Source organism: Oryctolagus cuniculus, chromosome 9 (genome assembly GCF_051225735.1).
Source record: "Oryctolagus cuniculus isolate XC-2025 breed Fujian yellow rabbit chromosome 9, ASM5122573v1, whole genome shotgun sequence".
NCBI lineage: Eukaryota > Metazoa > Chordata > Mammalia > Lagomorpha > Leporidae > Oryctolagus > Oryctolagus cuniculus.
This window is the reverse complement of record NC_142875.1, coordinates 124,094,504-124,119,589: the sequence shown is the minus strand read 5'-3', so window position 1 is coordinate 124,119,589 and position 25,086 is coordinate 124,094,504. Positions and strand designations below refer to the sequence as shown.

Sequence of the window (25,086 nt, the reverse complement as noted above, 5' to 3'; positions counted from 1 at the left end):
ATAAAAATCATGTCATAAGGTTTAGGTTCTAGCTATCACTATCTTCTTCTGCTTATTTTTATGTTTCTACCACTTTACAAACGAACAAACAGAAATAGAGATAATGTGTCAGAAGAATTGACTTAGCAGTAGAATTAGTTAGGGTATTGTTTAAATAACTTGTTAGCACTTTGAAAAGTTTTGTTAGGGCTTACTTTAAAAAAATTTTTTATAGTGTATGAATATATAGGTTAGAGTTTGTAGATACTTCCAGGTAAGTTTTCGTGGTCTATATGATCTAAAGTATTCATAAATGTTGGAGAAATTGAACTAGGACATCAACATGTTTCAAGACTTGTGGTTTTAGACATAGGGAATTAGGAATAAAGAAAGTGCTATTAATAGAGTTGAAACTCTGCTGTTTCCAGGTGCAACTACTGGTGTCCAATCAAGATGTGGATAACTACAAGCAAATCAAGGCAGATCTGGACCAGCTGCGGCTGACCGTGGAGAAGTCTGAGCTGTGGGTAGAGAAGAGCAGCAGCTACGAGAGTGGGGAAGCCGGCGAGAGCCAAGTGAAAGGCGGTGAAGAGCCGATGGAGGTTGGTGTCAGAGGGCTGCTTGTAAATAATCCGGATGATGTCTTAAGTTGGATATGCGCTCATATGCTCTACAGTCACAATTGTTGATAAAGGAAAAATCTGTTCCTGGCAACAGAACGAAGAGTTTTACATTTGCCAAGTCGATGAACTCCACAGATCTGCACATTGGTCAATTCTTAGCAGTTGCTACTACTTCTTACTTTATCTTCCTAGTATTTTACTCTTCCTTGTTTCTGTAAATCCTGTCATTCAGGAATCGAGACAACAGGAGGGAATGGAAAGGGGAGAAAAGGAATGAACCCTAAGACCCATGGAAGGAGATGAATTTTGGTTGTCACCTCTCATTGGGGCTGTGGATTGCTATTTCTTTCACTGTGGCACAGCCTTATTTACGTATTAAAAACATCTAGGGGAAGGTCAACATGACTTTATTGCCAACATCTCTGATCTACAGAGATGTGGTGAGGGGGTGATCTTCAGGCTTTTGTTGTGGATTTTAGTTTTCAGTGGGTTAATTAGTTGCTATTTTCACATTTCACTAAGTACATAGGTCCATTTTTTTTCTTTTAAAATAGTGTTTTAGTGGTAATGCTTAGATAAAAAGCAGACCCGAACCAGCATCGTGATTGATAATGCATAAAGCTTCTTAAATGGCTAATCTGCAGGATTATAAACTTTTCAGATGGATTTACCTGTCCAGTTTTTGTGTGTGCTGGAGTACCCAAAAGATTCTGGAGTAAAGAGTGATGGCACAGCAGGAGGTACTTAGAGCAATCGAAATGCTACAGAATTTCAGAGGGAAGTTGAATTCATAGGCTGTCATTCCTGCTCAGGAGTAGCTTCCACTTACTGGCACCGAATTTTTGATTTTATCTTTTAGGACCTTTTCCTGTGGTTCCATAATGGATCAGTAAGGTGTTGAATTTCTGCTCCGTGGAAATTTGTGTTATGACCAGATTTTCAGGGGGAATGGAGCTCTTGCACAGTGTATTTAAGAAATAAAAGTTAACACAGGCTTGGAACTTGCTGTCCACACCATGCCGCGTAGCAGACATTTTCATCTGCAGCACCTCTTTGCAGTTAGAGTAAACTCTGGAGATCCTTACAGACGTCACATCTCTAAGGAGGCACGCACTGAAGAAGCTCGGAGAAGCCCAGGGCTTCCTCAGTGCCTCTCAGCTCCATGCGCTCACCGGAGCTGTGAACCAGGGTCTCCGTGATAAGCTGTGGGTGCTTCAGTGTGAGATTGCATTTTCTGATACCATATTGAGTGACATTGAGGGATATAGTGTGCTTTTGCAAGTTGGGACACCTTTCTTTGAAAATGCATATATTACACATGTTCTAGAGAATAAATACAGTGTTACTTCTCCTTTCAAAAAGGTTTATTCTTCAAAGAACAAAAAAAACAAAGGAACAGCTTTATGTGTTTAGAAAATACATTATTCTTTTTGCAAGAGTTTGAAAACAAAAACAACCAAGCCTGTCCTGTGAGGGTAGGGGAGATGTCCCATGCAGGATGTTAATCTCAGTGTGTATCCAGGGATGGGAGGGGCCGGAGCCTCCCTTGCAGTGTGTGTCCCTGGAACCCTCCTAGCAGTTTAATGGACAGTTCAGCATGTGTGAGAAAGAGGATCAGCACGTGGTTTGACTGAGGATATCCTAAAGATAAAACTATATCACATGTGGCTTATATTCTGTTTTTCTCGGGATTTCAGATGGGTTACAGGCCAAGCAAGCTGCTGTTTTATTTGCTGAACTCAGGATTTATCAGTTCAGGAAATGGTTGTAATTTTAGGTGCTTCAGGAAGGAAGTGATTTGATATAGGAAATTACAGTTTTGGAAAGTCAGGGGGAGTATGGTTTGAAGGCTGTCACTGGATGGCTGATTTCTATGATTATAGCCAAAATTCAGAGGTCAACACTTGGTGTTGGCTATTGCCACCTGTAGTGCAGCCACCCCCCACTCACGTGTAACAAGATGATGCAACAGGGAGCGCACGCTCCTGTCTCCTGGGACTTTCTTTTTGGACCTCACGGTTCTTGGAAGGTGCCCTTTACTTCCCTTGCAGCTTCCCGGTTCCACACGCTCGTCCTGCTGGCAGAAGCTGAGCTGAGTTTAGCACTTCACCCACAGCTCTCTGATACAGGGGCCCTGAAGGGTGGGAATGGACACCAATGTCAGTTACTACTGCCGAGATGACAACACTGGGTTGTTAACAGCAGGGTTTTAGAATCAGGCACCCCAGAATCTGCCACTTTGTATATATGTGTGTGATTTTGAATAACTTGTTTTCATTCTTTTAAGTTTTCTTTTTTATAACCTATCGAATGGGCACAGTAACAGTACTTACTCATAGAGTTACTGTAAGCATTAAATGAGCAAACCATGTTCATGTGGTAAGCATGTCGGTGAATGAAGCCTTAGTGGGGAAATATAAACAGTAAAAAATATGACAAACAAGAGGACTTATTATTTACCAACAAGTCCAAAAGTAAGGCTTCAGGTCCCTTTAATTCGTTGCCTGAATGTTGTCTTCAGGGACCCATGGATTTGGTTCTCAGCATGTTCTTTGTTATGGTTGCATCCCAGAATCCTAGGTATCGCGTCTGTGCACAACAGCAGGAAGGAATATCAGTGCCTTTCTGGGTTTCCTGCTCAGACGGGTGGAATCCTTTTTCCAGGCATCCTTCAGTAGACCCTTCCTCATGGCTCATTGGCCAAAAAAGGGTCGCATGTTTACCTCTAACCCGTGGATAAGCAGATTAGCTTAGGTGAAATGAATGATGTCCCTCAAGCTGGGACCCCTCGCTTGAGTTGCAGGGAGAAAGGAAATGTGGCTGAATAAAATTAGAGTCTGCTGGCTGGGGACAGTGAGGAGGGATGTTGGTTAGCAGGCAACTGTCAGAGTTACTTTCTACTTACTGCTTGGTATAATTCTCATTTGTTTTTATGTACAACATGCTGTTTTTATGTACAACTATGGTGGATGGACAGTTGTGAACTCTTAGAGTAAAGAGACACTTCTGGGGTAGTCATGTCCGGTTCCTTATGTGATATTTGTATTCTCTCTCTGCATATCTAAATGTGATGTTTCTAGAAACAAAACAACTATCTACAATGGGTAATTCAATTCCACATGTGATACTGAATGCTATTGAAATTAATGTATTGCTTAAGAAAAAGAATAGTACCCCTAAGCAGTTCCTGTCACCTGTACCCTGTATCCCAGAGGAAGCCGTTATCCTGAGTTTTTTTCAGTCATTTCCTGGGGTAATGATTTTCCCACATGCATCTCCATCTCTAAAACATCGGAAATGCATGAAAAGGTATTTCGTTTAGTCTGTTTTGGAAATGTTTTTGTCATCTCTCCTTCATGTATAGCTACAACATACTCTCTCTGATCCGTAGTATTTTATCTATGTGCATGTTTATCCAGTTAACTGTTCATGGAGTTTTGGGTTTATCCAGTGTTGATGTTTTAAAAGACAATTGGCTCTAAAAGCGTGTGTTTGTGAAAACTCTACTATGTTTCCTGGTGTCTGTGTCCAAGATAGTCTTCAGGATGTATACCTAGGTGTGAAACATGGTGTTCAACTTGACCAGATATCACCACTTGTTTTCCAAACAGAGTTACTCCCTCCACCAGTATGTGACAGTTCCCATAGTTCCCCATCTTCATGGCTGTTGGTTTTGTCACTTTTCCACTTTTTGGTAATTAGATGTGTTGAACATATTATTTTCATTTTTCTAGGTTACTTTGAGGTTGAGCCTTTTTCTATGTTTGTCTGCCATTTTACTTTCTCTTCCAGTTTACATAAAGCTAGGGCCAACCAATAAGGTTAAAAACTTTTTTGAAATCAGGCCATGATGATGCAAAGCGGTGTCTCCAAAAAGTCCATGGAAAAAGTACACTGTGAGAAAACTATACATGGATTTCAAATATTTTTGTACCAAAATAAACTTGTCTTTTAATTCTAGTTTCTGTGAATTTTTTGAAGTACCTTCATATAAATTTAAACATGGACACAATCTTTACATCTGTTATTTCTTTCTTCTTGCTTTATTGTGTCTTGGGGACTTTCCAGTGCAGTGTTAAATAGAAGCGGTGATAACTGGCATCCTTGTCTTGTTTCTGATTTTAAAGGGGATGTTTTTAGTATTTCATTATGAAACCTAATGTTTACTGTACATTTTTGGTATTTGCTTTAATCCAGGAGGAAAGTTATTTCTTTCCTTACTTTGTGAGTTCTTTTTAAAAACACAGATGGCCCTTGACTTTAATTGAATGTAATTCATGCTTCTGTTGAGATTATTATTTTTGGTTTAATCTGTTCACCTAATTTCATAAACCTTAAATAGAACTCCTACTATAGTAGCCCTGCATTACGAAACTAAAATATTTTGATTTTGTTTTCAACATTGCTACATTCAGTTTGTTAATATATAGTGTAGGATTTTATATCTGTATTGTTGCAGAGATTGACCTCTGCTTTTCCTTTCCTGTATTGTCCCTGGCAAGTGTTCATATCGTGGTCAGACCAGTCCCATAAAAAGAATTGCAGAATATTACCTCTCCTGGGTGTGAGATTGTGATGCGCTGGTCTATGACTGTTGAGTGAAAGTTGTCTGAAAAGCTCCTGACTTGATTTTTTATGCGGTTATAAATTCATTCAGATTTTCTATTTTGAGTCAATTTGTTATGTAGTTTTCTAACCGTATATTTAAGTCTTTAAATATATGGGCACAAATTTGTCATCTTTCACTGTCATTTTAATTTCTGCTGTGTCTGTAGCTTCACACCCTTTTTCATTCTTGGTTTGTTTACTGTTTCTCCCTTTTTTTTCTCTCTAGTTCAATCTTGCTAGAGTGTCACCTGTTTTATTTATCTTTTAAAGAGAACCTAGTTTTGACTTTGTTGAAATTCTGGATTTGCTTACGATTTTATTATATTTATTCTGTTTTCTCATATTTTATGTTGGCAGACTTAAAAATTTAATGGTATAATTTCTTTCTAAGAAGCTGTATTCCACAATTTTTGACAAGTAATATTTTTTATTATTGTTCAATATTAGGTGCTTTGAAATTTAACATTGTGATTCATTATTTGGTTCAGAATTTCTTGGAAGTGAGTTTTTAAATTTCCAAATAGGTAGGCAATTAACTTAATTAACTTATGGCAAGAGAATGTGGGTATGATGATATCATTTCTCTAAAATTTGTTGAGACTTAATTTTTTGGGTTTTCTAAAGGTTCCAGGTAGTATTTTATTTTTTAATTTTTAAAAAAGATTTATTTTTATTTATTTATTTTAAAGGCAGAGTTACAGAGAGGCAGAGACAGGGAGAGAGTGAGAGAGCAAGAGAGAGAGAGAGACAAAGAGAGAGGAAGGTCTTCCATCTGCTGGTTCACTCCCCAGGTGGCCTCAGTGGCCGGGGCTGTGCTGATTCGAAGCCAGGAGCCAGGAGCTTCTTCTAGGTCTCCTACATGGGTGTAGGGGCCCAACGACTTGGGACATCTTCCACTGATTTCTCAGGCCTTAGCAGAGAGCTGGATGGGAAGTGGAACAGCTGGGACTCAAACTGTTGCCTATCTGGGATGCCAGTGCTGTAGGCAGCAGCTTTACCTGCTATGCCACAGCGCCAGCCCCCTCCATGTAATATTTTAAAATACTTTGTTTTATTTATTTGAAAGGCAGAGAAAGACTGAGCGCCCATTTTCCGATTCATTCTCCAAATGCCTACTACTGCCTGGCATTGACCAAGTTGAAGCTGTGAGCACACAACTGAGTCTGCATCTCCCATGTGGGAAGGGCAGGGACCCAACTACTTACACATTGCTTCCCAGGGTGTCCATTAGCATGACACTGGCATCAGGAGTGGAGCCAGATGTGAACTCACTTTGATAGGGATGTGAGCCTCCCTAGTGGCTTCCTAACTACTATGCCCAATGCCCAGTCCCCTGTATAGTCTTGAGAAGAGTGTGAATGAATGATGGGTTCTTTATACGTGGCTAGTAAACCAAGCTTATTAGTTGGGTTTAAATATTTATGTTTTCTTGGTGTCAATAGATAAGGAAAATTTGTTGACATTTCTACTAGAGTGACGAGTTTACTGTTTGTCCTCTGTGGTTCTACTAATTCTTTCTTTATACATTTTAAGGTGCTTTCGTTAGGTGCCTATGCATTCGGTGTTACTATTTTTACCATAGTACAGGAGCTTTTATCATTGAGAGACATTTTTTCTTATTCCTTGTGATATTTACTCCGTGTCTCTTGGCCACCATGATTGCTCTTGAAAAACTTGCTGTCTGTTGGGTAGTTGTTCAATAGTTTTGAAACCTCAGTAAGTTGTGTCCTAAGCATTGTTAGTGCACATATATTTATTTTCTGTACCTGTGACTTTGTGCTCTGTGTTTAGTAACTGCATTCAGTTCATCTGTCTTTTTTAGTTATGCCTCATTGGCAGTTTACCGACCCATTTTTGAAGTTAATTTATTTGAACAACAGAATGACACAGAAAGGCAGAAACAGAGAGAAAGAGAACTTCTAATGGTTGATTCAAACCCCAAATAGCCTTGACAGTCAGGGCTGGGTCAGACTTAAGTCAGGAGCCAAGAACTACATCCACTTCCCCCATATCGGTGTAGGAGTTCAAGAATTTGGGCCATCATCTGCTGCTTTCCCTGGCACATTAGCAGGGAGCTGTATCAGAAGCAGAGCCTCTGGGACTGGAACCAGTGCTCATATGGATACTAGTATTACAGGTCACAGCTTAATGTCACAATGCTGATCCTGAATTTTTATCTTGAGCCATTTTAGTTTTCCATGCATGAATTTGACCAAATATAGTTGGTCATTTTTGATCACTTTTTTTGCTTTTTCATTTTTGTGATCCCATAAGACTCTTTTATAGCCTGTATATAGAATATCCAGGATCTGAACTCTTGTCTCATTTCATTATGTCTTTAGTTTTCTTTGATCCTGAGCTTACCATTTATTTATTTATTTCCTTAATAGACACAGAGAGGGGAATGAGTGAGTGCCTATTTGTTGGTCCACTCCCTAAATGCCCTTGACAGCCAGGGCTGGGCCAGGGCTGGAACCAGGAGCTAGGAAGTCATCAAGGTCTCCAAAGTGAGTGCTAGGAACTCAGTTCCTTGAGCCATGGCTGCTTCCTCACTGGGTCTGCATTGGTGGGGAGCTGACTTCAGGAGTCAGAGCTGGGAACTGAGTCCAGGTGCTGCCTGTTCACTTTTGAAAAAACAGACGTCATTTTTTAAAAACAGTTTTAGTGTTAGAAGAAGGTTGCCAGAGAGTACAGAGAGATCCAGTATTTTCTCTCTTCTATCTTCTCATTTCCCCTATTATCATCATCTAGGGTTAGTGTGGGACACTTGTAATAATCACTGAGTCAGTATTCATATACTGTTATGGACTAATGTCCATGGTTTACATTAAGGTTCACTGTCCAGTTTTGTGGGTTTTGGTGGATGGATAATGCCATGTATCCACTGTTATAGTACCACACTGAATTCACCTAGATACCCTCCCTGTAATACCTGCTCACTTCTCTCTCCTGAACCTTGGAGCTCCCCCCGCCCACTTTGCTCTCTGTGTAGAACAGTTTTTCTTTTCTTTTAATTTTAAATCAATTTTTAACATTCAATGTAATTTGTAGATAAAATTCTTTTATTTTTCTCAAGAAACCTTTTATTTAAAGAATGCAAACTTCATGTATTTCATAATTACAACTTTAGGGACCTGGCGATTCTTCCCACCATGCCTGCCCTCCCACCCACACTCCCACCCCTCTTCCTCCTCCCTCTCTTATTCCCACTCTTATTTTTCACTAAGATCTATTTTCAGTTAACTTCATACACATACGATTAACTCTGTTAAGAGTTCAATAAATAGTATGAAAAAAATGTTTCTCAACAGTCAAAGTCATTGCTTCTCAAAGTGTCAATTTCACTACTGCAGATTGCCTTTTAGGTGCTCTATTAGTTATCACAAGTCGGGGAGAACATATGGTATTTGTCCCTTTGGGACTGGCTTATTATACTAAGTATGATGTTTTTATGTTTCATCTATTTTGTTACAAATGATTGGATTTTGGTGGTTTTTTTATTGCTGTGTAGTATTCCATGGGATACATATCCCATAATTTCTTTATCCAGTCTTCAGTTGATGGGTATTTGGGTTGATTCCAAGTTTTAACTATTGTGAATTGAGCTGCAATAAACATGGGAAGACAGGTAACTCTTTCGTATGTTGATTTCATTTCTATTGGGTAAATTCCCAGGAATGGGATGGCTGTGTCATATGGTACCTCATATTTCTGAGGTATCACCATACTGTCTTCCACAATAGCTGTACCAGTTTACATTCCCACCAACAGCGGATTAGGGTACCTTTCTCCCCACATCCTCTCCAGCATCTGTTGTTTGTTGATTTCTCTTTGAAAGCCATTGTAAGAGTGGTGAGGTAAAACCTCATTGTGGTTTTGACTTGCATTTCCCTGCTGACTAATGAACCTGAGCATTTTTTCATGTGTTTCTTGGCCATTTGGATTTCCTCTTTTGAAAAATGCCTGTTTAAGTCCTTTGCCCATTTTGTTTTGTTGTTGTTGAGTTTCTTGATCTCTTTATGTATTCTGGTTATTAATCCTTTATCAGTTGTATAGTTTGCAAATAATTTCTCCCATTCTTGTAGAACACATGTCGTTCACAGCATGCAGAATCTAATTACTTTTTCAGACTGGCTTCTTCCACTTTGGCAGGATGTATTTAGGGTTCTTTCATGTCCTTTTGTAATTGATAGCTCATTTCTTTTTATTGCTGACTAAAGCCCCTAGTGAGGATGACTTACAGTTTACCTGTTAACCTGTTGAAAGGCATCTTGTTTTTTTCTGAGTTTTGCCTGTTAGGAATAAAGCTCACATGTAGGTTTTAAGCTTGTGTCTGTGACTCAGACCCTGGAGGCTGAAATAGGGGCTGTTTTCCCCCTTAGAGTAGTTGTGATTGCCTCAGCCTGTTGCCAGGGGGCGCTGTTAGACTGAGCCCATGCTGCTTCCTTCCCACACTTTGCTGTCTCAAGAGGGGAATTTTGGGTCTAGCTCCTGAACCTGACACTGACACAGACCTTTCTTAGTCTCTGGATTTCAGAGCCAGTGTTGGCATTTGCCTTCATGGAAACTTATCCTGTGGCCTTGTAGGTTGGAGTTGTGTGATCTGGTTTGAGGGTTCCCTTTTCCTTCAAGAGATGGAGAGTTTGAGTGTGTTGGATTTGTTCTTTGTTTTCTGTAAGCCCAGAAATGTACTTAGGAAAGGGTTATATCTAAGAGCCAGTTGTTTTCTAATAGGAGGGTGCCTTGCAGTTTTAAGGTAGATATTCTTTCTAAAAATTTTATTTACTTTCCTTTTATTTGTTATATGTAGAGAGATTTCACATCTACTGCTTCACTCCCCAAATGCCTGCAACAACCAGATTTGGACCAGGCTGAAACCAGGAGCCAGGAACTCCATTCTGGTCTCACAGATGGGTGACAGGGACCCAATTACTTGAGCTGTCTTCTGCTACCTTCCCGGGCAGCCATGGCAAGTGAAGGCTTAACCTGTTGTGCCACAATGCCTGCCCAAGGAGCCAGGACTGGAATCAGGCACTCCCTTCTGAGATGTGAGTGTCCTAAGAGGTGACCCAACCACTGTGCCAGATGTTAGCTGTTCTTGCAAAAGTCCTTGGGGTATGTTTACTTAGGTCTGAATGATTTGTTATCGTGAATTCATAATTTTTGGGATTTTATATGTGGACTTCCTCTGGGGCCCAAGAGTGTTGATTTACTTCTGTCAAACACTTTGGGATACTACCTTCTGTAACTATAGTGAACACAATTTGGGGGGGGGGGCAGGAATTCTGCCTGGATATCTTGAGTGAAAGGAAGGCTTATTTTTGCACATAGGAACTTGAAGAGTACTTGAAAGCCCCCTTTGTGGCTTTGAGCAGGGTCGAGGCCAAGACAGGTGCCCTTTGCTCTTCCTCTTTTCCTGTTTCTCACTGTGGTGTCTCCTTTAGTTGTTCCTGGCTCTGTGCCAGGGTCTTTGGCCAGACTTTTCATGTTATTTGGAATCTTTGTGTCCTAATTCCTGTGTGTGGATGTTTGCACACATGTGTGCATGTGTGACATTAAAACTCAGTCTCTAGGTTATCAGGTGTAGCCTAAAGCCCTCAGGGCAAGCAGTAAATGCAGTTCTTGGTTATTGTTCTGAAATTTGTATGTATTATCTTGTTTTCCTGACCTCCTTACTAAAAACAGAGCTTGAAATAGCTTACCTGTGACTTTTAGATATTGGATAATGGGAGTTTTCTGAATTCTCCCTCATCATATTCTATTTGGCATTCTTAACAACAGATAACTCTTCTATATTTGAGCCCAAGAGTCTGTCCCTCTGATTCACAAATTCTGGGTTTGAGGCTGTGCGTACCACATCTGAGCCTCCTCGTTTGATGAATTTTCACGTTTCCCCAGAGTCACATCCTTCTTGCAAACATTTTGTTTCAAGTGTAGTGTCAGTCCCTTTGCCAACATTCTCCGTTGCCTTTGCAATACTTGAGTTTTTTTCATTTCCTTTTTTAAAGTTTGATATCTAGAATCAAATCCAGTATTACACAAATAGCTCTCAGCCTCAAAAAGTGAACCTGTAAAATGAATGCCCCTAAGATGGCCTGATAACATAGCGGCTTAGACTCTGATACATGTAGTGCAAAGGGTGGTCAGCCTAGGCCTGACCACTTGGGAAAGACTTCACAGCACGGGACTGTTCTGAGGACGAGGAGCAGTTATTTAATGTATTCAAGAATATTATCAAGAGAAGCAAAGTTCAACAAGGATAAATGAATTGTATTTGAAATGCCGGATATTGGGAACCTCTGAATGTTCTTAGGTTCAGAGGTGAGTGTAGTCTGTTGGAACATGTAGTCTGGCTGGATCCAGATGGTTCAGAATAGGAGATTCAGGTGGAGACCAGTGCAGGGCCTTTCCCAGAAGTTCAGGTGGGAAGTTAGGAAAGCATGCGCTAGGCAGTTGGCTGTAGAAATGCATGCAGGTAGACAGAACCATGAGAATGGCGCCTGTTTAATGGATTAATTAAGGAAAAAAAGTGAGACGTGACAAAGTGACCATCTTACACATCACCCAAGAATCTATTTTGTGCAATGAACCGACAGCCAAAGATAATGGCAGTGTATTGTAAACAGGGTGAAATATATCACAGCATCAATGGAAACAGCCAGTAGCAGGCAGCGTGCACTCTAGCAGGCCAATGCAAATAATAATCCTTTGTTGTTTAGTAAGTCTTACAAAGGCTCTAAACACAGGGCTGTTGGCATTGTTTTAAAACAGCTGATAATGGGCTAACTTCGTGCCTGCTTAGCTATCAGAAGACCCGATAACATTAGCATGCCCTTTCATTTTGGTAATGAAAAGTTTCTCCAGCAACATAAAAGTGTTCTTGGCCCCCTCAATGATGAGTTGTGTATATCTGTGTTAGTTTGCTTGCTACTGCTTACCCTGAATTGTCCCATTCCTGCAGTTGATCTCTTACAAAGAAAAAGGAGTGGGATGAATTTATCTAGTAAGTCCATTGTGTCCCTGGTGCCTGTGAGATTTATGATCCATTAGATATTGTATTATCTGTCTTTATTGAGGCTTTAAAAGACTGTACCATCATCTCTAAAAGCGTCAAGGGTAGAATACCATGTTGACATGGTCACAGGAACAGTTACTCATTCAGCAAATTCAAATATACATTGACTTCCAAAGACAGGAAGGAGGGATTAACTCAGGGAACCAGTGGGTTACATCAGGGTAATGTCCCCCACCTCTTTGTTAGGGCCAAGAAGCAGGTCAGGTGGGTGTCACAGAGATCCTCAGAGAAGCTCTGACTTACCATCCACTTGGGTGGTAGTTCATTTTTGTCCTGGTGATTTTGCTTCTGTGTTTCTGTGTCTACCTGTGAATATATTTATTTCCATTCATCTGTTAGTATAGGGTTGCCAGCCTCTTTGGAAAAAATTGACTTAGACTGTCATGGATCCAATGTCTGATATTTAAACTATCTGTCTAGTTTTTACTTGAAGGGCTAGGTTTTTCCTTTTCAGTTTTTCTAGTTGGTTCTTGTTCTCCCCATCCTTTCTAAATTCTGGATGCAGACTTGCGTGCTTTTACTGCATTTGTTTTTGTTTTCCGTCTGGTGGGCATGTGGATGTGAATTAACTGAGCATTGTTCCTGCTGGAACAGGGGTAGGGTGGGATAGTACTTCCCTTCCAGGATCTGTCCACCTGCTGGGCTCCTGTGGTTTTGCTCAGCCCTCAGGAGGAGTCCCATAGCTGAGGTCCCTGCACAGTTCCTCTAAACAGCGGGCACTGCCTGATGCTGATGCAGGTTGTGGGGACCATCAGTGAGATCACTCTTAAACCCGCCCTAAAAGAAGTAGCTATGGGATTGGCATTGGAGCTAAGATCCCGTGAGTGCCCCTTTGGCTTCTGCTTACTCCATTTCCGGTCCGGATCTCTGCTCATGTGCCTGGGAAAGCAGTAGAAGATGGCAAAAGCGCTTGGTCCCCTGCCACCACCTAGGAGACCTGGATGGAGTTCCAGGATTCTGGCTCCTGGCTTCAGCCTTGCCCATACCTTAGCATTGTAGCATTTTAGGGAGTGAACCTGCAAATGGCAGATCTCTCTGTGTCTCTGTCTGTCTCTCTAGTAGATTTAATGAAAAGAAGAAGAAACTATGGCAGCCTTAAAGGCCCCAGTCTTGTTCTCTGGGGCAGGAGGATAGGAGGAGGAGGGGGCCCAGAAATGCTCTTCTCTTGCTAGTGCTCAAGTTGTCTGTTTCCTTTCCCCAGTTAAGGCTGTCCCTACCTTGCCGAGGGCTGCCCTCTGCGCAGGATTTCCTTATGAGAGTTTATACTTAACTGAGAATGTTAAGGTTTTTTGTCTTTGTTAGCACTGATGTTCACTATAGGTGTTTTCAGACACTAGTACGCAGATCTATTTTAATTGGTTAAATACTCTGTGTTAGTTGTTGTATTGAGTTATTTATGAATTAATCCCATCTTGTATTGTGCTTTCTCTGTTCTGTTCTGTTCTTGGTACTTCCTCTCTGCCTGATAGTGTTTCTGTTACCTCTACCTCTGTTCCTCTTTAAAAACAGAACCTCTGTCCTGTTCTCTGCCTACTACATCTGATCTTTACTGCTTTGATGAAGCAAGCAACCCCCCACCCCCACCCCCAGCACATCTTGAAAGCAAGGTATACTTGCCCAAGTGCTGCCATTGGATTCTGTACTGTGGGGAGAGAATCCTGCATCCTTCAACAACACTTCTGATTGAGTCACTGACTCTGAAAACAGCTGCTGGTGTAGTCTAATCTGCACTGTCTAGTGCAGAGACAGTCTCTGTGTTGGAGACAGGGTCTTGCTGTTTGCCTGACCTATGAGGGGTACCATGGTAATCTCATAAATAGTTTTTTATTTATTTGTTTTGGAAGTGCTTTCCTGAAATTTCCTGTGGGATCTGCTTTCTTGTCTCTATATTTGTCCCAGACTTTGCATATACTTATTTCTGTCACATGACATGTCCCTGTCCTTATGTCTGAGCTAAGTCCGCTGAAGGTGATGGCTGCAGGCAAGTGTCAGTCTGTGAGCCCTTCCACGGACACATCTGGAAAATCAATTGGGGTTTTACCGTAATGCTTATTGTATGCATACTCATTCTGTTTGCTTGTTCTGAAAATTCTTTTTTTAAAAAATATTTATTTATTTGAAAAGCATAATTGGAGGGAGGGTAAGAGGAAGGGAAGGAGAGAGAGAGAGAGTGAGTGAGCAAGAGCGAGCATGCTTCTATCTGCTGGTTCCCTACCAAAATGACAACGGCCATGGCTGGGCCACGCCAAAGCCAGGAGCCTAGAACTCCATCCAGGTCTCCCAAGCAGAGCAGCTGGGACTCAAATTGGCACATCTAAGGGATGCTGGTGTCCAGGTGGCAGCTTAACCGGGGCTACAATGCTGGCCCCATACTGCAGATTCTTAAGTGTAATGCTTATGCTTCCTGAATTTGTTATTTGGATTACTTTCACTGTAATACTCTTTTCCTTTCTTAGGCCTATATATATATTTTTTTTAATTTTAATTTTTATTTTTTTTGACAGAGTGGACAGTGAGAGAGAGAGACAGAAAGGTCTTCCTTTTCCGTTGGTTCACCCCCCAACGGCCGCTGCGGCTGGCGCGCTGCGGCAGGCGCACTACGCTGATCCGAAGCCAGGAGCCAGGTGCTTCTCCTGGTCTCCCATGTGGGTGCAGGGCCCAAGCACTTGGGCCATCCTCCACTGCACTCCCAGGCCACAGCAGAGAGCTGGACTGGAAGAGGAGCAGCCAGGACAGAATCCGGTGCCCCAACCGGGACTAGAACCCGGTATCCTGGCACTGCTAGGCGGAGGATTAGCCAATGAGCCGCGGCACCGGCCAACCTATATATATTTTTTAAAGATTTATTTTATTGACTTGAAAGGCAGAGTTACAGGGAGAGAGAGAGATCTTCATCCACTAGTTCACTCATCAAATGGCTGCAACAGTCAGGACTGAGCGAAGAACGAAGCCAGGAACCAGGGGCTACTTCTGGGTCTCCCATGTAGGTGCAGGGCCCCAAGGACTTGTGCCATCTTCTGCTGGCTTTCCAGCACTTTGACAGGGAGCTGGATCAGAAGTGGAGTGGCCGGGACTTGAATGGGTACCCATATGGGATGCCGGCATTGCAGGCAGAGGCTTTACCTGCTATGCCACAATGCCGGCCCCTCATAGCCTGTTTTTAAAATCAATACTATTTTGTTGTAAACTTAGAATTTTCCTGTATATTATAAAGTAGTTACTATCCCTCTCTTTCTTACTTTTCTGTTTGTTGCCCCACCACCACCACACTTAATTGAGAAGCGGGATGAGAGAAAGAGAGAGAGACACACACACATAAGAGAGAGAGAATGAGAAAATTAAATCTGCCTGTTCATTTTCCAAATGCCTACAATAGCCACAGCTGGGCTAGGCCCAAGCCAGCAGGCTGGGACTCTGTCTGGGTCTCCTACCTGGGTGGCAGGGACACAGGTACTTGCTGCCTCCCGGGGTGTGCATTAGCAGGGAGCTGGAATTGGCTCTAGAGCTAGGATCTGCATGCCAGTATGGGGAGTGGGTGTCCCATGCAGCGGCTTAACTGCCTTGCTACCATGTCTGTCCCCATTTGTTCCTTGATTCAACACAAGTTGTGGGTGGAGAATCCAAGATCTTAGGGTTTCTTTTCCTCAGCAAGTGGCTGATAAGAAAATAATAGGCATTGATGCATTCAAGTCAGAGTGTACGTTTGTTGCTTCTTCAGGCGTCACTCCATCTGCTAGGCTTGCTGGGTGAAAAGCGAGTCTGAGAGAAGGTGCTAGTTCCTGCCGCTCACATTCTGCGTGCCCAGCCCGCTTCTCCCCGCTGTGTGCACGTGCCATGATGAGGTCGTGGCAGGGAAGCTGTCTGCACGCATGCGTTGGGTTTCAGAGTCCATCCCTGAGGGCCTGATCACAGAACCATTTCCACTTCTATACGGGACTTGGCTGTCACCTGTGCTCCCTGACTCAAGGGCCGCTCATCCTTTCTGCCTTTGAGGAAATGCTGATGAGTTCACAGCCACCTCTCGAGCTGCATAGGGAAGTTTCTGGGACACATTTCTGCAGGATAATGGCTTCCTGTTGCATTCTCATGAAAGCACTTACCTATCAGGGTCTTCTCAGTTTTCCCTAAGACTACCCTAAGAGAAGAGGCTGCACCCAGTGGCACACGTGGTTCTGATGCCTTGTTCAACAGAGATGGAAAGAGCACAGGGGACTTGGGGGATTTTGTTGGACGACACATTCAATATCATCAAACATGATCTGGAATGACACCAGGCAGGTGAGAAGACACCAGGACTGTGTTGGTCTTGGCATGGAGGGAAATATCAAGCAGGTTGGGGGTCTGTTAGGAATGTGTATTCACTGTCTTGTAGAAGGGGGTTGGGTTGAGTGCAGGAGTGCCTGGAGGAGTTCCCTGCCAGGCAGCTTCAGTCCCTGTGGATCTTAGTACAAATCTAGACAGCGTCAGGTGCCTCCACTGTGGGGCCAGGTGGTCCAGGCTGCCGTCACATGCGAGGTCAGAAAGCAGATCTAAGGTAACTGGGTTCGGCAGCCCTCTTGTTTGTTTGTGGGTGACTGGTATATGACGTAACGCTTAGATTTGGAGGTAGGTATCCTTACCTCGTCACTCCCCAGGGGGTTGTCTGAAGGCGAAACCTTCACTCTGAGGATCCTCAACTCAATTGTATTCTGCTTGGCTAATCAAGTACAGAAGACTGGTTCCTAAATGCCTTTATTTATTGATTATTTTTTAAAGGATTAATTTTGCTTTTATTTGACAGAGTTAGACAGTGAGAGAGAGAGAGACAGAGAGAAAGGTCTTCCTTCCGTTGGTTCACCCCCAAAATGGCCGCTTCGGCCAGAGCTACGCTGATCTGAAGCCAGGAGCCAGGTGCTTCTTCCTGGTCTCCCATGCGGGTGCAGGGCCCAAGCACTTGGGCCATCCTCCACTGCACTCCCGGGCCACAGCAGAGAGCTGGCCTGGAAGAGGAGCAGCCAGGACTAGAACTGGTGCCCATATGGGATGCTGGCGCTGCAGGCGGAGGATTAACTAAGTGAGCCACAGCGCTGGCCCCTAAAGAATTAATTTTTATTTATTTGAAAGGCAGAGTTACAGGGAGGCAGAGGCAGAGAGCGAGAGAGGTCTTGCATCCACTGGTTCACTTCCCAAATGGCCGAAATGGCTGGAGCTGGGCCAATCCAAAGCCCAGAGCCAGGAGCTTCCTCCAGGTCTCCCAGATGGATGCAGGGGCCCAAGGACTTGTGCCGTTTACTACTGCTTTCCCAGGCCATAGCAGAGAGCTGGATCAGAAATGTAGCAGCTGGGACTTAAGCTGGTGCCCATATGGGATGCTGGCACTGAAGGCTGTGGCTTTACTCACTGTGCCACAATGCCGGCCTCTGCTTTTATTTATTATTTAAAATTTGTTGCAAAGGCAAAGACAGAGACTGACTGACTGGGAGAGATTGATGTTCTCTCCATTGCTTCACTTCCCAAGTGCTTTCAACAGCGAGGGCTGCACCGAGCTGAAACCATGATCCGCGTCCCCCGTATAGGTGGCAGGAACCCAAGTACTTAAGCAAATCACCTGTTGCCTTCCAGTGTGCACGTTGGCAAGGAGCTAGTGTTGTGAGCTGAGCCGAAACTTGAACCCTGGCACACCAGTGTGTGATGCAGGTGTCCCAAGTGGCGTTCTGACCGCCTCACCAAATCTCTCTTCCTGGATGCTTTTCTCATGTCTTGGAGGAAAGTGGAGAAGAGAGAAAAGGCATTTGACCTCTAAAACCAGAGGGAGAGGCTGGTTGGCAACTGAATCACTGCTTGGGTTGAGGAGTTGGGTCGAGGGTACAGGTGGTGAACAGTGCTGTGCAGGCGTGCTGACTTGACAGCTTTGCTGAGGAAGGTCCTCCGTGGACCTCAGGGGTGGGAATAAGTAGAAGGCATGCTCCGAGCTATTTCAGTCATGCAGCTGCAGATGGGGGCAGCTCTACGTGGTAGGATTTGGAAAGTTCTATTTTTGATGCACAATTGCCCTTGCTTAAATTAAGGAGATGGATCTCCAGTAATTGGTGCCAATATTTACTTCCCTTGTAGCTCCTATGATATTATTTTCTTATATCATTTTTGATATTGGTATAAAAGTTTCCTTGTCTGATGCATTGCAAAATAAAAAATTGGGAGGGTGAGGAGGAAGCTATATTTAGACCTGTATTTACTCTTTTTGCGTCTGCCTGGAATCCTCTGCTCAACTAATTTCTAGAGTCTGCTTGCTCTCTTGTTGCTGAACCTGCTACTGCTTTGTGTTATGGTATGAACTATGTAATTAAAAATATAGCCATTTTTGTAAAATCACTTAACTAAGCTGTTTCCCGTTGTCCATTAGGGGAAGTAAATTCAGGTTGTCCAGATGATAGAAAGCAATTACAATCAAGTGTAAGTCCTTTTGGATTATTATAAGCTTGGCAGTCTTCTCAGTGTTAACCATGTCCACCCCCACCCCATCCCCCACCCCTGAGTCTTGCTCAGTTCTGGGACTCTGCCTTAGTCCTGCTTCTGCATTTTGCACGATTGTGATATTTTATCATGAGAATAATTTCAAAGTTTTGTGGATTTTTCCACTAACTCAGAACTAAATTTGTATGGGGTATAAATAATAGGAGACATTGCTTCAATACCTTATTTAGCACATTCCGGCATCGGCGTATGGAAACAGAGCCTAACTGTATTTATATGGTTTACATATTAAATTCCCTTGATCAGTAATTGGAATCATCCAGATGTTCTGTGGGTTAATACTTTTGTTAAGTCTAATTCCATTGAATTATTCTCTGAAATACATAGGTTTTTTTTTTTTTTTTAAATTGAATTTGCTGGTGCTGCCTCCTTTCGTTGACTGCTGGCAATTTGAAATTAAAATCATTTTTCTCTGTAATTCCCACTTACAGAGTTTACCTTTGTCTGTATCTTGTGCTGAGTTGAACTGAAGAGCTTGGTTTTTTCTAACATCATACATTTTGCCCAACATTAGCTTTCCTGAATAAAGACAGTAGCTTTGTCTCCAGGTTGCTGTTGAAAAACAGGCTCACCCAGAGCTACCTGTATTTTTAACTGCTTCCTTCAAAGCTGGCCCACATCGGAAGGGTCTCTTTTCCACTGAAGGGACTTTGTCAGTCTTGAGACTTGGGAATATGTGAATCCTGGTTTGTGGAGCATAGTTGGTTTACTTTGACATTTTGTCTCTTACAGAAAAAAAAAGGAAATGGCCTTTTAAAAATTCACTCTCCTCCTTTGTGATCAGAAAAAGGAAATTTAACTGTACTTCTAGTTTTTGCGATTTCTCCTTCTCATTAATAAATTATTTTTGCTATCTGGGAGAAGTCCTGTTTGTCTCATTCTCTGACCTCCGGTCTCTTTCCCTCTCGATGGTTTCCATTGATCTCACTGCCTTCCCCCTTCTAGGCTGGCTTCCCTTGCAGACATAGTTTTGCATTTTCTTGTACAACTTTTGAGGGTTCGCTTCCTTTTATTTCCCTGGAGTGGAGGCTGGACCGCTTCCATTTCCCTCCTGGTGTTCATTACGATAGGTGGGTGTCGCAGCCCTGAAATCCACCAGAGTTGTAATTTGATGTGCTCAGTATTGGCATCTTTTACTTTGTAGGAGTTCTCCTGAGGGAGACACAGGAGGAAAGAAAGGTAGATGGTAACCCTAAAGATCATCATGTCATGATGAAACAAACTTCAGCACAGACTCAGTACTGAGGGAGTTTGGTAACAGCGAGTCATTGGCACATAAAGCAATTTCAGTAGAGTGAGGTGTAGATTCTTGTTTTGAGGTCGTTAGCGGGAGCAATAGTCAGAGATGCCAAGATGACTTCCCTTCTGGGGCAGTGTCCCTGAAAGTGCTCGTGTAGCCTTTACCTTCTGTGTTTTTAAAGGTATGAGAGAGTCAGTAGATGGTAGCAACTACTTTTGCATAAGAAAGGAGAGTGAACAGGGAGAGGGGCAGGTGAGGTAGAATTCACAAAATCCATCGTTCTCTGAGACCCAGGAGGGAAGAAAGATAGGTTGTGGATGATACTGGGAATTTTCAGGTCAGATACAAGAACTTCCATCTGCTCAGGAAATGGGAGAGGAGGTCACTGCTAAGGTGGAGTTCGAACAGGGGGCCTTGAGACAGTAGTTGCTAGGGGAGAAGCAGGAGAGGGGCGTGGAGCTGGCTCAAAACTGGTCAGAAAACTGCAGCCTCACATCTTTCATCAGAATTGTTTGGCACGGTACGAAAGTCCTTTTGTTTTGCATTGATTTTGTGACTTGTCCCGGAAAAACCACTTGGGAACAATGAAATCATGTTGCTTGGCCTCATGTATCTCTGTGACTTTTTCCTGAGCCTGGACTGGGATCTTTTATAAGAACCCAACACCAGCAATATAGTTTTTTTCACCCAAATTGAACTTGATGTTCATTGCAAGTTCCATTTTGTACCTGTTCTAAACCAGGAATGTATTGGACCCTTGGCATCCTCCTGCCCAGTCTGTGGGGCATGCTCTGTCACTTGTTGCATTCTTCATGCTGTTCTTGTTTATTTACTTTTTTTTAAAAAATTTATTTTATTTATTTGAAAGAGAGGGAGAGACAGATTGTGGTCCCCCATCTGCTTGTTCATTCCCTAAATGTCTGCAATTGCTGGGGCTGTGCTAGGCTGAATCCAGAAGGCAGGAACGCCATCTGAGTCTCTCATGTGGGTGGCAAGAACTTGGGCCATCACCTGCTGCCTCCCAGGGCGCGCATTACCAGGAAGATGGATTGGAAGTAGAGCTGAGATTTGAACCCAGACACTTGGATGCCAGCATCCCAAGTGCAGTCTCAACTGCCTCACTGAATGTGTGCTCTGTTACGCCAGTTCTCGCTGTAGCACCTGCAGCTAAGCGGACGTTTTCTTCACCTGACAAGCCTCATCCTACCCAGCCTTGCTCCTTTTATTCTGTTTTCCTCTTTGAAGATCTTGGCTTAGACTTCCTCTCCTTCACATGAAGCTGTCTAAAGCTATAGCTGTTCTCTCTCTCTCCTGAATTGGACTCTGCTGAGTTCAAATCTTTTTCATCTCTCTCCTTAATTTTTTAGGTATACTGTAATGCTCTGATGAGACTTACATACCATAGTCTAGTACCAGGCATGTATTAAGTCTTAATAAACGTTCTAATCAGAATTGTTGGCAATTGCATTTTATTTTATTTTCATTTCGTGACTTTAGGAGTTGATATCTAAAACATGTACAATTCCTACACTGGCTTTTAATTGTGGTCTACAGATAATGCTTACTGTAATTGAGTCTTTTTGGTGTTGTAGGTCTTCTTAATGAACTTTTCTGATTTAGTAATATCAACTGTTATTTTTAAATTTTCTTCATTTTCATGGCTCTGTACATGCTTGTTGGTCCCAACTGGTGACTCTTATGGATGTCATGGTAACCTGGGTTAAGTTGTTCTTCCCTGCCTTCCCTGAAATGCACGCTGCTGTTCATTTCCTGCAGTTCATTCCTGATAATAAAATTACTTCTTTAGTGCTTTGAATTTTTACTTCTCATATAGACAATATAAAACTATTATATGTTGGGTATGTGTATATATATACTATATATACACAGTATTAGTATGTGTAACAACTTTGGCTTTAAAATTTACCTCATTGATTATTATTAATTATTAATGCCATTTATGTTGTAGTTCTAATTATAAAGTAATGAATGTGTGGTTCACTCAAATCAAGATACTTAAAAAATTTTATTTATTTGAAAGGCAGAGAAAGGGAGGGAGTAAGCGTGTGTGATCAGTTGATCACTCGATTTTCAATCTACTGCTTCACTCCCCAAATGCCCACAATGGCTAGGGCTGAGCAGGCCAAATTCAGGATCCCAGAACTCCATCTGGGTCTCCCAAGTAGATAGTAGGGGCCCAAGTGCTTTGCTACTGCATTTGCTACTATACATTAACAGGAAGCTGCAAGAGAAGTAATTGGGACCCAGATTGGCACTCTGATGTGGGATGCACATGTCTCTCATGTGGTAGCCTAAGCCAGTGTGCCACAATACCTGGGTTGAATAATAAATTTATTCCAAAGGAACTGTGAATCACATTACCTGTTGGAAAATAAGTCAGTTTATAGTAGAACTATTGATGGCATACAATTTGCATTTATGTTTATTTTAGGAGTCAAACATTTTAAGCCCGGTGCAGGATGGAACAAAGAAACCTCAGATTGACAGCAATAAGCGCAACAACTACCGAGTTGTTAAGGAGGTCAGTGGAAGTGAAATGTTTTTATTTTATTCATTTATGTTTTTGTTTTCTATTCCTTTTTTAAAGTTTTATTCATATGAAAGGAACAAATTTCATGTATTTCATATATACAGTTTTAAGTACATAATGATACTTCCCATCCCACCTGTCGCTCCCCCTCTTCGTGGAGGAACGACACAGGACCCTGCGCTGTTCTTTCGTCTGCTCGGCCCTCCCCGGGTTTGCTGCTGGTTCTTCCCGGGTTGGCTGCCGTCCCTTCCACCTCCGTGGAAGGGCGGTTCCCCCTGGCCACATTCCCCACTTCCGCAGGGGAGCGGCACACCGCCGGCCGGCTTTCTCGGGGGCTGCACAGGTGTTCCTTCAGATGTTCCCCTTAGATGTTCCTCGTGCATGCCGTCTCTCTCCTCCTTTATAGTCCTCCTCTGCCAATCCCAACTCTGCTACCCACATGCCGAGTACGCTGCTCTCCTGCAATCAGGAGCAGGTCCTGCTGTTTATTGGTTGAATTGGAGGCAGCTGTGTAGAAGCTTACTCCTCTCCCAGCGCCATATTGTGGGAGAGCAGATGCATAGAATAAGTCTTAATTCCAGTAACAGTATAGTCCGAGTTGCTCCCCACACCCACCCCCCTCCTTCCCTCCAATCCTCACTCTTCCTTTATTATTTTTCTTAAATTTACAATGACTGCTTTCAGTTTACCTGAACTCAACAAGTACTAAGTAGAAAAACCGCTGTTCCTCAAGGGTATAGACAACGGCTGTTTGCGCAACAAATAATTTTTGCTTATATATTTAATGTTATCACTTATTATGTTTAATGCATTTCTTTTTTTTAAAGATTTTGATTAGGCTAAGTAAACTGTGTGTGCAGAATAAAAAGTGTCGGAATCAGCATCAGCGATTACTGAAAAACATGGGGGCTCACTCGGTGGTGCTGGATCTCCTGCAGATACCCTATGAAAAGGTGGGTCCTTAATTCCTTTTTTCTTGAAAGTCTTATTTTGATGCAATTTAAAATGTGTAGCAAAGGTGCCCAGGTAGGAACTGGAGTAGACTCTGAGAAGGACTGGGAGGAAGTGGTGGGCTTGAAACGCAGAAAGAGCGAAGGAGGAAGAAGAAAAAGAAGGTGGGAAAGACCCAGAAAGCACAGGGAAGGGACGCAGGACAGTGGAGAGGTGCAGGCGCATCGGGGCACAGAGGACGCAGGGTGAGGAACCTGCTCCTCGTGGTGTCTGCTGCTTCCTGCGTCTGTTTCTGTGTGTGATGTGCTGCTCCCTGCTTGCAGAATGATGAGAAGATGAACGAAGTCATGACTCTGGCCCACACCTTCCTGCAGAATTTCTGCCGAGGAAATCCACAGAATCAAGTTCTTCTTCATAAACACCTGCATTTGTTTTTAACTCCTGGCGTATGTATTTCGTGTGACTCCTCATATTTCTTGTAAAGTGTGCATCGACTTAATTTTAGGAGCTGCAGTGAATAGAATTTTATTCATCTTTGTCATCTCATTCTCTCCCTAAAGATGAGTATCTTTTATTTCTATAAAGGAAACTTAAAAAATTATATGACTTCTAGATGTAAAGAATTTTCATTTATATGTATTTAGTTTCATGTTAGGGAAAAGATCTGGTAAAACTAAGAACTAACTGTATAATACTGTAAATAAGATAAATGTGGAAAACTCAAAGGTGGAATTAACTCTGGTCTGACAAATATGTTCAAGCAGTGCTTAAGGAAGAGCTAGCTGAATAATAGATAAATTAATTTCAAGAATACTGTTGCCAACATGTCACGCTTCGTGATAACAAGCTCTTTTCTCCACTTGGAGTCTTTTGTGAGTTCAGTTTCCTTTTAGTGCTGAATGATCTGATTGCATTTTGTAGAAGACTTGCATGGAAAACTCAATATGGCTTTGTATAAAATATGAAACCAATCACAGGCAGGGAAATTAGGCTAAGTACCGCAGAATGGAAGGCTGATCTTGTGATGGTTCTAAGGGCGTGCTCCTCTGTTCAGCTCCTTGAAGCAGAAACCATGCGGCACATCTTCATGAACAATTACCATCTGTGCAATGAAATCAGCGAGAGAGTCGTGCAGCATTTTGTGCACTGCATTGAGACACATGGCCGCCACGTGGAGTACCTGAGGTTCTTGCAGACCATTGTGAAAGCAGACGGCAAATATGTGAAGAAATGCCAGGACATGGTAATGACAGAGGTGTGTTCTTGGTTTGTGTTTTATGAGCTCCATGTAAACAATATGCTCAAGTATGTATTTTCTGCTAATTTGGGGGTGAAAAAACCCAGTGACATAGGTCTGGGAAATTACTCAGTTCAAACACCACTATTTAACCGCAAAAATATTTTGATTTATTCTTAGTGAAGCAACATATGAAATAAGTTGATTTCATGATTTTTGAGGAGTTTGCGTTTTGCTTTTTGATACTTCACAAATTTGTGTTTGTTAAATAGCAGGTAAAATCTGACGGTTTTAAGTGACAGAGTTCTG

General features: G+C 42.5%; 1 protein-coding gene across 3 annotated transcripts in view; it reads left to right on the top strand.

Moving 5' to 3' along the window:
- Positions 1–25,086, top strand: part of ITPR2 (inositol 1,4,5-trisphosphate receptor type 2) — a 536,564-nt gene that overhangs the window by 222,405 nt on the left and 289,073 nt on the right. For all 3 annotated transcript variants that reach the window (XM_089304708.1, XM_051850872.3, XM_051850873.3), the window contains 5 exons: positions 408–581; positions 22,491–22,580; positions 23,417–23,542; positions 23,864–23,986; positions 24,595–24,795. In XM_089304708.1, the coding sequence (XP_089160834.1) occupies positions 408–581; positions 22,491–22,580; positions 23,417–23,542; positions 23,864–23,986; positions 24,595–24,795 (714 nt within the window). The remainder of the gene's footprint in view (positions 1–407; positions 582–22,490; positions 22,581–23,416; positions 23,543–23,863; positions 23,987–24,594; positions 24,796–25,086) is intronic.